This window comes from Electrona antarctica (assembly GCF_951216825.1).
Source record: "Electrona antarctica genome assembly, chromosome: 17".
NCBI classification, from domain to species: domain Eukaryota; kingdom Metazoa; phylum Chordata; class Actinopteri; order Myctophiformes; family Myctophidae; genus Electrona; species Electrona antarctica.
This window is the reverse complement of record NC_136798.1, coordinates 21435173-21449441: the sequence shown is the minus strand read 5'-3', so window position 1 is coordinate 21449441 and position 14269 is coordinate 21435173. Positions and strand designations below refer to the sequence as shown.

Sequence of the window (14269 nt, the reverse complement as noted above, 5' to 3'; positions counted from 1 at the left end):
AGGATTTCTTTTTTACTGAGACTCGACTCGACCCCCAAAGACTCTAGACTCAACTGGGCCAGGACCACGGCAAGGACTGGACAGTGTAATGCAAGTAACCGTCCCACTGACCTCTGGGCACCACTATATCAGCCACCTGAACCGTCGGTTCAATGTACTGCTCAAACGAAGGCTTGACAAATTTATTGTACTGTTTGATCACGCCGCTGATGTCACGGCCACGCTGTGTTATGTCCCTCTTCAGCCTCCGTACCAGTCGAATGTCCGAGTCAGTGTCCACAAACACCTTCATGTCCAGCAGCTAGAGGGGGGTGAAGAAGACCAAGAGAGATCAACTTTTAACTCTGCCAGAACCAAGCCCTGTGTGTGTGTGCGTGTGCGTGTGTGTGTGTGAAAGAATAGAACTAACAGTAACAAACCAATTGAACGGGGCATAAAAGAATGCAAGGCACAAAGGAACAAACACACAAAAAGCACGTACTACATAACTTTAGCTCTGATTTTCTTTTAAAGGCCAGGCTAGGCCATCAACTTATTTCTTTATCTTTACCCTCTTTAAAGAGCAATTCATTCTGTCTGACTGTCAATCCATCCATTCTCCACAGTCCCACTAAATTTAAACACCCTGCTCAGCAAAACCAGTCACAATGATTCAGCACTGCTACATCAACAAAAAGGTACTGATGACTCTGAAAAAGAAAAACCAAAAAACTGGGTTGAGCGATGTCAGAGAGACAGAGGGGAGAGAGAAAGAAACAGAGTGTTGGCTGTGAATGACAAAGAGCAGATTGGAAACAGAGTATAGGTATAACTCAGTTGCCCAACAAGCCAGTGGTTTCACTCAGCTGTAAATCCGCAGAACTGACTGACTGGACAGGGGGGCATATTGCCGGGTCAGCAGAGCTGTCAGCCAATGGGAGGAGGTGAATGAAGGGTGGTGTGCTGTGATACGTTGGAGAGCATGGCCTCTGTAGATCACAACTCTAACATGTGCAACGCCAGACCTCATTTTTTGTGTGGGAAATTCAAGGAGAATTGTGGAGATATTCAGGCATGGAGCACCCTGATGCCTCACCCGGTTAATGTAAACGGTTAACACATGAGGTCCATTTCATTACATCTTCTACTGAGGTCAGGAATGCAACAAAAACTAAAGAAACTCCATAAATTCAAGGCTTCATCATAGAAAATAAGTGTTTTTGGAGAGTGAAGTGAACTGCTCCTTTACCTGCGTGATTCCCATAGCTCACGTTCCTCCACTCGCACCAGATTTTAATTAGGAAGACACTATTGGGCTGATACGTTCTGTATCCAACTCCAGATGACAGACAGTGAATTACTAGTTTTAAACAGTACATTTGCATCTGAAAACATGAAAACAATGAGCAATACACCACGTAAACGTGCCTCAGTCAGAGATAATGTGTACCAATTTACACAAGTTTTGGGACCATCAGCATAAAATCCCATGACAAACGCATGCTAAGCCACTTCACACAATGGCTAAAACAAACCAGTCTATAAGCACTTTATTTACACCCAATACACAGTAATAGACTTCACTTACGACTATTATCAATGGATGTACAAATCAAACACACAATTCATCACAGCAGACAATAGCCTTTGTTAATAGAATTGGATGATAATCAACTCTGCACTGCGTACTCTCAGGGGAGGCTGTGTGAACGGGCAGATGAACCTTATTGGCTGTTGGTCTTATCACCATGGGCCAGCATGGTGCTGGCACATCCATTACCACGGTACGGAGTGATAAATCACAACCAGCACAACTGTTTTGCCGATGTAAATGTCTATGGATCATATCTAACCCCTGCACACCAGAGCAGTGCACATTTCAAAACGTGGCATAGAAATGCAAGCAGGCGTGCTCATACACACATACTGTAACACTCACAGGCGTGCTCATACACACATACTGTAACACTCACACGTGCACACATATGTGCCTACACAGACAGACTCGCAGATCGAAGAAAATAGAAGGAGCCTTCAAGAGTGTCATTAATAAACCCATTTCCTTCACACAAATATTTTCGACTGAGGCGCGCGCGCGACGCGCGACACACACACACACACACACACACACACACACACACACACACACACACACACACACACACACACACACACACACACACACACACACACACACACACACACACACACACACACACACACACACACACACACACACACACACACACACACACTAGAACTAGAAGTATAGCTGCAATGACTGATTGTTTTCTAAGAGATTCTGCTATTGATTACTTTTTAATCTAATAATCGAGAAGCACTTTTTGAAAATAAAATGTTTTACATCAACAAATTAAAAAGGATCAAAACCACATGAAGAGGAACGTATGAGATTCATTGATTATGTCAACTGGATAGTGCACTTGCTTTTCTCTGGCAGACAGTTGGACAGCCTTGAGAGTTAAGATATTTTTTCCACATTATTCCACTATTCAAATCAATGAAACAATTTTTGTTAAGGTCTGAAGAGAAGAGAAGAGAAGACTGATATGGCAAGAAGAAGCACCTTACCTTTAGCAGCTCCTTGTTCGCAAAGGCCAGGATGCCCTCGAAGATGACTACATTGGCCCCATACACTGTTTTCTGTCATTAGAGAAGGGAATGGAAGGTCAATGCCTCTATAGCTTCAAGTAACTTACCATTTAGTACATGTTGGAGTCCTGGGGCTCTATTTTCATCCATGCTAAACCCCTTATCCATAAACTACTTTGCCTTTTTTTTTTACTATTTTGAAAAACATTTTTGAATAGCTAAAATAGCCAATCTTCATCGACACGTTGTGAGCTTGTAGATTGGCTATTTTAGCTATTCAAAAATGTTTTTCAAAATAGTAAAACAAGGCAAAGTAGTTTAGGGATAAGGGGTTTAGCATGGACGAAAATAGAGCCCCTGGTGTCCCAGCACAACACATAAAGCCACACAGTTTTCTGCAAGGTTCAGGTAGGTAAAGTATATATATAAATACTTTACCTACCTGTCCTGAACCTTGCAGAAAACTACCTAAAGTACCAAGTACAGACATCTGGGGAACCCCAGTCAACAAAGTATAGTATAAGTGGTTAACACTCGGTTTAAGAGTGTAAAGTCTTGTTTGTGCTACTGTATTAGTATCAGTAGTGTGCACAATGACAATAAATGGGACTGTCCTAAAGCAAGCAGTATTTATTCAATATCTGCCTGCCACACAACATCCCCCAGCCTTCTAGTCATCCTACCAGATGCTGGCGTAGGCACTGAGCAAACTGCCTTGACCTGCCTCTCTGCAGACATCTGATAACACCCTACAACAAGCACTCCCAGGAGAGTGTGTGTGTGTGTGTGTGTGTGTGTGTGTGTGTGTGTGTACAATAGGCAGTCAGTGTCAGTGCAGAGGACACTGAACATTTCCATGACAGCCACAAATACTTTGGGCCAAGATGTGACCAGAATATGTATCATCATGTGTACATACGTGTGTGTGTGTGTGTGTGTGTGTGTGTGTGTGTGTGTGTGTGTGTGTGTGTGTGTGTGTGTGTGTGTGTGTGTGTGTGTGTGTGTGTGTCACGCACGCACACACACTTCTGTGTGTAATCACTTTGATCTAAAACAATATGGTCCAGAGTATGTCATGATCCCATTACCTCGCACACACCTACTCACTGCTAAAGTCAATGGACTGGTCACTTCTGTATTGATTAGAGAGAGAGAGTCAGATTGAGAGAGAGAGAGAGAGAGAGAGAGAGAGAGAGAGAGAGCGAACATGCGAAAGAGAGTGAATGTTCAAGAAAGAGATGAGTTGTTTATTGATTCCTTCATTCCCCCTTAGTTCCTTCCTAATACAGGGATTTACAGAGGACTTAAGTGTGTGTTTAGTGGGCATGTGGAGTGCAAGTTGTGTGTGTATGAGGTAGGTGTGCGTGCGTGCGTAGTAAGCCAGAAGCTCAGAGAAAAGGTAGGTGACCTCTACATTTAGAGTGTGATTGAACAAGGGTATTATGATGACCTACAATTTATTTTGCTTAAGTTACACACACTTGACAACACGCACACGCACGCACGCACACGCGCGCACACACGCACGCACGCACACACACACACACACACACACTAATGTTTAGCCGTCTAGTGCAACGACTAGTTGGCTAGACCCTATCCAACTACCGTCCTTTGTGCAAGACGTGATGTAATTAAACTCAAGGCCAATACAAAACGGTCCGTACATTATTTTCTTGGTTAACAAGTCATGTCACGTGTCCCCTGGGAGGCGCCGGGTCCTCCAGCCATTAAATTACATTGCGAGGAGATAGAGAGAGGTGACTGGGAAAGCAGTTCTTCTAGTGTAGTGTTCTTGTTGTGTGTAGTCTATACTGCAGAGATATGTCTGCTGCCAGGGAATCAGCCATTATTGTTGCTGCAGCAGTGGAGCATGACGGGTAATGAATAGGACACATTAATTAAACCATAGTGATTGGTGGATTAGTAGGCATTGACAACTGGAAATACTGTGGTGTGTGTACAGTATGTGTTACTGGATAGACCACACATCATCATCACATCAACATACAGTTGGAGGCCATCGATATTGTCCTTTTCTTTTTGCTGAGGTTTGCGTGATCTGCGCAAAAGGACAGTTAACCCATTTTGGGGCGGGAACCCCTTTTGGTGTTTTAAACATTGTTATAATTTAGCTATTGAAAAATAGCAGATCTACAAGCTCATAGCGCGCCACCGAGTGGCGCGCTACGAGCTTGTAGGTCTGCTATTTTTTTTAAATCGTGAAAATATTTATTTCAGAAAACTGGAGGATTTTTTAAAATTTTGAGGTCAGGCCTAAATGGGTCAAATGATAAGGGACAATATCGGTGGCACCCAACTGTAACTTTGCTAAAAAGGACCACCATACAGTACGTGCATCAATACGATCATTGTCTGTTCACAGCTTTGTCATATATTGACCATTTGAACCATGAACCATGAACCATTTTTATAAACACATGCACACACCACACACAAAATGTGCCTAAAACACACAGACAGACAGAAGCTACATTATTATGAGAGGTCTTACCCATTCTTTACGTCTGCAGTGTGAGGTAAAGTCGTATACTGGAACTTTGATGCTCTTGCCTTTCTTTAGCTTCCTCAACACAGTGACCAGGAGCTCAAAGTCAAAGGCATCTGGGTGGTCAAAGTTATACTCGTTCTTGGCTGCAAGCTCCTGGTTCTCTTTATTTAATACCTGAGACACACACACACACACACACACACACACACACACACACACACACACACACACACACACACACACACACACACACACACACACACACACACACACACACACACACACACACACACACACACACACACACACACACACACACACACACACACACACACACACACACACACACACACACACACACACACACACACACACACACACACACACACACACACACACACACACACACACACACACACACACACACACACGTAAAGATGAATTTCCCCAAGAGGCTTGACAAACAAACAAAATACTCCTTTGTCATAAGGGATACATTGGCAGACGTAGGTTGTAGTTTCATCTTGTCACTGGTAGACTCAATTCAACTTGCACTCATGTAATCATGATTTGACCTTTTTCACATCACACAGTGCAACACGTAACGGTCGAATTAAGACGGACAAAATCATGCAACTTTTACATTCTTTAAAAGTTTTACGTTGGCTTTCACTTCAACAGGCATATTTCCTGGTATTACAGACTGTCCATTCATGCTGCATTCATTCATGGCCAGAGATGTTTTTTCATGCTGCTTCTGGTTCTGTTTCTTGATGTCATGAATGTAGCAGAGTGAGCAGTGATTGGTCTACATTTGAGAGGACATAAATACTTTACAGATAAACCATTTTCTAGATGGCTTGGCTTTTGGCCACAATGTAAAAATCCAACAACAATCTTGCACACATTAAGTATCTTGAAGGTACAGAAAGGTGGTTTGACAGTTCACTAAGTTCAGTACAGTTTTGATGTTCTGTGCCTTAATCTCTCAATGCTTATGTTTTGTGTAAAGCACTTTGAATCACCTTGTTCTATACAAATAAACGTCTTGCCTTGCAGCACAATGTATGGCAATACATACAAAATATATATGTACATGGATATATATACTATCCAGTTGAATCATTGAGGATATATGCTGTCTGATGATAATACAAAAATGCTAGTGATACTGTATTTGTGGGCACATTTGGAAGCATTTGACCATATACTACAGTCAGTTGAGAACACCACTTGAGGCCCTGTATACAGCGGTGCTGTTAACCTTAATGTCGTGCCAACTACAGACAGTGCTGTTCAATCAGGAGAAAAGCAGATTTCACGCCTCACAGGAGCGGGTAAAGAATGTCCCTAGTCTATGGGGAGCATTGGGGACATATTATGTATGCACGCAGCATCTTTTGGTTTTGTTAGGAAAACTAAACCAACAGCTGGGGGACAGAGAGTTGACAACAGAACAGATGAGAACAGAATATACATAAGTAATCAGAAAGAAACAAGAGAAATTATTTAAGTCAGTGACAACACTGCTGAGCAAATGCTTTTGCAAGTCCAACCCCTTTCAAATTCACCCACATAAATGCATCAGACCATGAATCATATATTATTCCAATTATATATCATATATTATGTTCCTTCAATTGATTTAGTAATTGCCCACATCATAGAGGATAGAGAAGCAGGCTTGTGAGTCGTGACCACTGACCTCTGTTGTCAGTCCACATCCACAAACCAGCCAGGGAAATCTGGGAGGAAAACCTTTATGATGAATGCTTTCACCTCTGACATTACTGCAGGTGACTTTAAGCAAGGCCTAAGAAGGGTATCCAAGATCAGTTCATTTCCCCGACTAAAGAAAAAGGTAACAAAACTGTTTTTCTGTAATTCAGTGAGCAGAGTAGCCATTGACTTTTCAGTCCCAATGCGGTGTAGAACATAATTGATATGAATCATTTAATTAATATCACTTATTGGGCTGCGACAGTGAATTGTCTCACAAGAACATTTAATTTAAATAAAATCTGGATTAATTATGAACCGAGAAAGGCTGACTTGCATGCTGCATTCATTAATGTGCACACAACTGTTTTGAAATCAATGTTAATAAGAGTTATTTTTACAGAACGTTGTTCAACTAGTTGAACAACGTTCTGTAAAAATAACTCTTATTAATTTGATTGATTGAATTGAATTGAATGATTTGAATGCACTAAACTGACAAAGGGGGGATTTTTTAAATTACTTGATAAATTATATTATTGTAACTCCCCATAAGTAATGATACCATTTGATTAGTCAGCCATGTCTGAAAATCCTGCATATAGGCTACAACTGTTGTACAAAATGGTAAAAGAATCAGCCGATATTGATGGGAAACACACTCGTACACTACAGTCTAAAAAAAATAGTAAGTAATTTGCATGCTTTCCTAGATTAATGTGGCAGCAGCTGCATGCTACAGAAGGAGCAGCAGCCATATCAGCTTTGGTATTGAACGGTCTAACAATCCATGTCATTCTGGCTGTTTGCCATTCACTGGCACTGTAAATATGTCATGGCGTCGTCTACCTTGTAGAATGAATCCATGGACAGCAGCACCACCCAGGGAACGTCCAACGCTTCTATGATCTTATTGGCTACGGTGGTTTTTCCAGAGGCACTGCCACCACACAAACCTACATGGGGAGGAGGCAGGAAGAGAGGAGAGGGCCATGGCATCACACATGCATTCTGTCACAACTCACATTAAGGTCCGAACCCCAGCCCAGACGCTAAGAAGCATCACATGACAATGAACAACATCATCTTATCCAATTTAACAACCTCAAAGGGTCTCTTGTCAAAAGTTGACAGTAAAAGTAATTACAACAAATTATGACAAAGGTGAGAACAACATTTCTTTTTTTTTTTAAAGATTTTTTAGTTTTTTTGCCTTTATTGATAATGAACAGTAATCAGAATTAAATGGGGAGAGAGAGATGGGGGGTGACACACAGCAAAGGTCGTCGGGAACGGGACTTGAACCCACAACATGCTGTAAAGCTGGATTACCAGCACAAGTATTTTATTTTAACCAGTGATTTAAATTTGTGTGCATTACTAGACATGCGTTGTGAAACCAGCCGTTTAATTGGACTAGGTTACCATTTAATCATTCATTGTGATTCACTGTCTTGCTTGTCCATATCTTCCTTTTAATGCAGCCAGAAACAACCTGACTAAATTGACTGCAACCATATAGTGTTATTAAAGGGATATTTCTCTTCCAAACATGTTTGGGATCATTTCAACGTCTACAGGACCAAGCAATAAGCCCTTTTAGGCTGCTCAACAGTGCCACTTCAGGTCACCCAGCGGTATTGTAGCTGTTTGTACCCCAAACACACAGATAGACAGACAAACAGACAGACAAGGCACGAGTTATGCCTGTTCAAAGTGCCTGTTGTACAAATTTTCATGTACAGTACAAACTTCTCTTCAACTAAGATTTCAGATAATGGTCCATAGTTTGTGTGTAGAACATCTCACGCAAATTGCTCAAAAATGCCGGCAGAAAATCAGGTTTAACTGCTCAAAAGTGAGGGTGGAGCTTACTGGTCAAAGTGACAGATGTGTTCCCCATGAGTCAAGGCACATGTGGAAACAAGTGCCATCTGAGTCTACCATATTGCCTAGTTTCACGAAAACTGATTGCACGGTTAAGCCAGAACTGCTATTTTTGGCAGAAGGAGAAGGAAAAAAACAGACAAATACAATAAGGGACCAAGAAGTCCCTTTGGGCTTGGTCCCTTAATAATACTGAATTAAGCAACTTAGAAACTGCCTGGGGTGCTCACAAAAGCCTGAGCAGACGTTAAAAATTACCCAAACATCTTTGGAAGTGACATATCCATTTAAGTCTCTTTAGCATACTTAATCAACTATTCTATAATCGGCAGCCTAATGGAGTAATTAGGCATGAGTTAGACTTTAATATATTAGCGCCCCTCACTTCACACGGGTGTGATTTTTCTAAATAAGGTCAATTTGTTTTAACCCATTCAGGGCGGGAATGCCTTTTGATGTTTTAAGCATTATGCTATACTTTACCTCTTGAAAAATAGAAGATCTACAAGCTATGAGCTTGTAGATCTGCTATTTTTGAAAAAACATCAACATGTGGCGCAAATCTTTGAATATACATTCTTTCAGAGTGAACATTTCAAATATTTGCTTCTGGGGTGGTCCCTGGAACAACATATTTTCAGATGGGGGTCCGCGGCCAAATAAATACAGATAATTCTGGGGGTCCTTGACATAGAAACAGGTTTTTCAGAAAACTGTCATGATTTCTTTCTTAGAATCGGCCTCAGGTCTAAATGGGTTTATTCCCATTCGAGGCAGGTTTCACATACTGTTCCACACAGGTTAATATCCTCACATATACTGTCAGAGTAAGACAGATTCATATCCTGACACTGACACATACTGTAAGACAGGTTCATAATATGAACCTGTCTTATGTAAGAGCTGAACTTGGTGCACTGTATATTATACAGTGCACCAAGTTCAGCTCTTACATTTCCTATGACTAATCAAGACCATCAACAAGTAAGTCCACAACAAGAAATCCCTATGCCAAAAATACACAAAGGAAACACAGGATAACTTTCCCATTGTGTGTGTGTGTGTGTGTGTGTGTGTGTGTGTGTGTGTGTGTGTGTGTGTGTGTGAGACAGAAATAGCCTTCTTCTGAGCTGAACACCTAGTAAAGGGCTGGAATGAGGTTTTCTTCAGATAAAACCCCTCAAGTGTAAAACTACACACAGCCAGTTTCAGCCACTGAGGGCAACACAAGACCCAGACACGACCATGGGGAAAGTGAGAAAACAGCTTAACACCGGCCCTGATACCAACATATGGTTATCACTGACAGCAAGGGCGTCACAATTAATACAAAAAAATAAAACGTAATCAGAATCGTGACAATCTCAATTGCAAGGTGCATATTTTTTTAATGAAAGCTGAACAATCTAACAAAGGTTTCCGTTTCTGTGGAGAACTGAAGCCCATAAATCAAGTTACATTCAGGAGGAAATCGTTCATTTGTGAACAACTTTGAGAGCATGAGGAAAGAAATTACAAGGTATTGCAGGTCACATCACAGTTGCAACTTCTGGTGAAAAGGTTGCAATATTGACTTTTTTGTCAGTATCGTGCAGATCTGCTTAACTCTGGAAATAGTCGTTAGGGCTTGTAAATTGAAAAGACAAACTCAAAGTCTTTATCCTATCTGAATCGTACCATTATTGATTCCACAGTGATGAGAATAGTCACTGTGGCACACTCACACACTACAATGAAACATGCCCATTGACACTAGTGGCTACGGGTGATAAAACAGCATTTTCTAATTCTATTAGCAATGAAATCTGATTCTGCACTGAGCCAAGGCAAAACACAGTCCACTAACCCTGCGGAACTCTGTTCCGCCCTTTTCATGTGCTGTTAACTGTAAATCTACTCCTGCCTCTTATAATCTCATGTCTCTTAATGCAGGGGTTCCCAAACCTTTCCAATGACAAGGACCCTATAGCCTGTGTCTGTGAGTTAACCCCTTTTGTGAAATGCTTTTTTTAAAGAAGAAATAGTGAAAATATCAGATCAATACAAGCTCATGACATGTCGCCTCCACTTTGAAAAGCACTGTCTTTCAATCTCTCTTCCTCTTCCCCTCCACCCCTAAAATGCTGCTCGCTCTCTCACCCTTTGCCTTCAATTGACCTTTGATGCAGGTTGATTATTCCGCATGAACGCACTCTCCTATTCCCTCCTTTGTGTGTATTCGCATGTGTGCACACACACTAACACAAACCTGGGCTTTTCCCTTTACGAGAACCACATCTAGCAGAGCACAGCAGAGTGTGAAATTGTAACCAGTGCGACCCAATGACGATAACTGATTGCCTACTAAAGATAACGGCCAGTCGGCTCCCATTCATGGCACATGATGGCAGTCTGATGCGTGCAAGTGCATGCCCCCACGAATACATCCATGCACACACAAACACACAGTTGGATGGTGCTAATCGATACACACATAAAAGCGCACACATTATCAATTTTCCTTCACTTGTAAAAACAGTACAGACACGCACACTCATTTGTGCATGTGCAGCTTGCAAAAACTGCAAATAGCAACGATGCCATCATGTAGGGCTTAGACACATTCTGGCAAGAGACAGGGTGGAAAAGTCCATCTTGTCTGACTCTGGAAACATGTAATCTGATGTTATGACAACAAGGTATGAACTGTCCTTCCTTTCCTGAGCCATTCTAAAACCACAAGACTCCACTAACAAACCAACAAGAAACACTTACACAGTGTGTGTGTGTGTGTGTGTGTGTGTGTGTGTGTGTGTGTGTGTGTGTGTGTGTGTGTGTGTGTGTGTGTGTGTGTGTGTGTATAATCCCCAGCTTCCTGTGTTTGTGTGTATATCTGTCTCTGTTTGCAGCTAATCTCAGAAACTGCTGACAGACAGTGAACTCCTCCTACTTACATATTCAGTGTGTAAGCGTCTCTGGATCAGCTAAATTACAAAAATTCTCACCAATGACAAAGGCCTCTTTGAAAGTGGTCCCAGTGACATTGTACCAAGGCGGTCTGCCGGCGGTGTAGATGGTCCTCTTATTGGTCCTCAGCAGCGGCGGTTCTGTCTTGGATTGACTTGTGGTCCGTTTCCGTGGTGACAGCGAGGGGGTCAACGGACAGCGGGGAATGGGAACTTGTTTTGACAGGCCATCCAGTGAATCGTCTCCACTCCCACTGACCACAGCAGACACAGATACAACGTATACAGTCAAATCGTGCATGTTTATTCCAAATGTACACAGCTTTGCATTATTTAGTAGCATTAGTGGATAATGTTCACCATCTAGTCTGAATTTTACATTAAAATGAGTGGAGAGTGGCTGGAAACTGGAAGCTTAAGCAAGATGAAATACAACAAACATAGCTCATAGCTAAACTCACTCTACAGTAGGTCTTCTAGGATGTATAAAATCCTAGCCCTAGAATGTCTGTGATCATACATATAGTCATATATTCCTGTATACACAGCCATAGAACACCCCATCTGCTTCTGGTTGCGGCGCAACATGCACGGCATACATGTGATAAATGCTCCGTATGTATTCACCCATTAAATAATTCCAAAGACGTGGAGTGAGATATTGTCCTCTACTTTCATATCCATGTGAAAGTTCTGGCACAAAACGTGTATTTAGTCAAATATCTCCACTTTTTCACAAGCTGTTGCGCCGCAACCAGAAGCAGAGAGGGGTGTTCTATGGCTGTGTATACAGGAATATATGACAATATATGTATGATCACAGACATTCTAGGGCCATATAAAATCCATGTGTAAGAGTGAAATGTGTAAGATAACCAACCATTAAAGCCCTTTGTTTTTTGTTGTACAACGAACAGCAGGTTTTTAAAATCTTTGGAAAATATTTTAACATTTTAGACAAAATAGGTTGAAGTGGTTGAAAGATGAAGGTGGTAATGGGCTTGTTAATTTACCAGTCACCATCAGAAATGCCATATAAGCTCACACCTGCCCCCGTGCTGCTGGTGCAAGAGAGGCAGTTGAACCCTACTGTCACTCACTCATTGTGCTGCAGAGAGAGGGGAGGGGGAATCTGTACGCTCCAATAGACCCTCTCTGACCACATCTCTCTCCACAGTGATGGCCACAGCCTACTGTCTGTGTGGGTGAGGGGGAGGGAGGGGGATCTTGCCAGCCCTCCCCAGGAAAACCACACAGCTGCCTCGGACACAGCATGGCACAGGGTGGGGCAGGTACTCGCCTGAGTAAGGCTATCATCACTTGGAAGTTAAAATTGTTGTGCATTTTATGTTAGATATCTTTGACATATGTATCCCCCCCTTACCCGAAAGCACTGAATGATATGGAGCGTGTACAAAAAACATTTCACCCACTTATATCACATGTGATCGTGATGTGACAAACTGATTCTCAAACCTATCATGTGCGAAGTGTATTATTGCAAGTGTTCAATTCATTGACTGCATTGAAAACGAAACGACAATTTGAATGGCTGTCATTCCCGACATCTAGAAGGAATTTAGAGAAGCCAGGCGACAGAGAACTGTAACAAGTGACAGCGTTCCAAATGCACAGCTGGGTTAGATGACACAGACAGACACCTGATCCCTCTGTGTCGTGTCCTCAACGCCACGTCTGGTTTATGAATCAGCGAATACGCAGAATGGTTGTGTAGCCACTGTAGCCAGAGAGCATTTGTGTACGTGGTATGTATGTTAGTCATACGTAAACAAACAGTACACCTTCCATATTGAACTAGATAGAACGTTATGTACTGGTATGTCTGTGTGGACACAGCAACTCCTTTGAACAATAATAATTATTGTGCGAGATATTCCCCCCTAGCTGTTTTCTTGCTACGCATCATCAGCTTTTGTTCTCTGACTCGATCGAGCTCAATCTATAATCTATGTTAACGAAAAGCACTAATTTAAGAAGATCAGTGAACATTAGTCCTTGTCAGCAAGCGACATACATACTACTGGTATAATAAGCTACATGCATGTCACCCACGCTAAGAAGAATGATTGATTGAGTGGGTTAGGCTAACTTAGCCATGAGCAATGCTAATATTAGCCGTTTCTTCTATGCCCCCCGTTTGTTTTTCGCTTTATTCCAGACAGTCCTCAGTTCACTGACCTGTCAGATCTGGACATAGATATGTCCTCTTCTTCTGCCAGACCTTCTTTGGTTGTCTGCGGCTCCTGCTTGTCTTCTGCTTGGCTTGTTGTCATAGAAGCCATGTTTCCATCTGTCACACTGAGCGGAGCCGCCGGCGCGTAAACCCAACACATGGACGCTGCGTGATGACGTTCCACTTTGTGTACTCCCTCTTTCCCATGTGTTTCGCCCAGGTGGGCGTGGTTATATGCCTAAACAATGAACATAAACTAATAATAACTAAACTAACCTAACCTTAACCTCACAAAAACTATGCCTAAATTTAACCTTAACCCCAACCGTAACTTCACAGAGATTATGCCTAAACCTAACCTCAAAACCACGCCCACGTGACTAGGCATTGGGGAATGGGGTAGCCTACTTTCCCCCTTAT

At 42.1% G+C, this 14269-nt stretch overlaps 1 protein-coding gene across 1 annotated transcript in view; it reads right to left on the bottom strand.

The window, feature by feature from the left end:
• The window catches only part of LOC306941433 (uridine-cytidine kinase-like 1), a 39823-nt gene extending 25796 nt beyond the window's left edge, over positions 1-14027 (bottom strand). The window contains exons 1-6 of the mRNA XM_079526896.1: positions 13855-14027; positions 11695-11909; positions 7673-7779; positions 5108-5278; positions 2572-2643; positions 112-301 (exon numbers count right to left, since the gene is read on the bottom strand). Of these exons, the coding sequence (XP_079383022.1) occupies positions 112-301; positions 2572-2643; positions 5108-5278; positions 7673-7779; positions 11695-11909; positions 13855-14009 (910 nt within the window). The 5' untranslated portion in view covers positions 14010-14027. The remainder of the gene's footprint in view (positions 1-111; positions 302-2571; positions 2644-5107; positions 5279-7672; positions 7780-11694; positions 11910-13854) is intronic.
• Between the last annotated feature and the right edge of the window lie 242 nt (positions 14028-14269).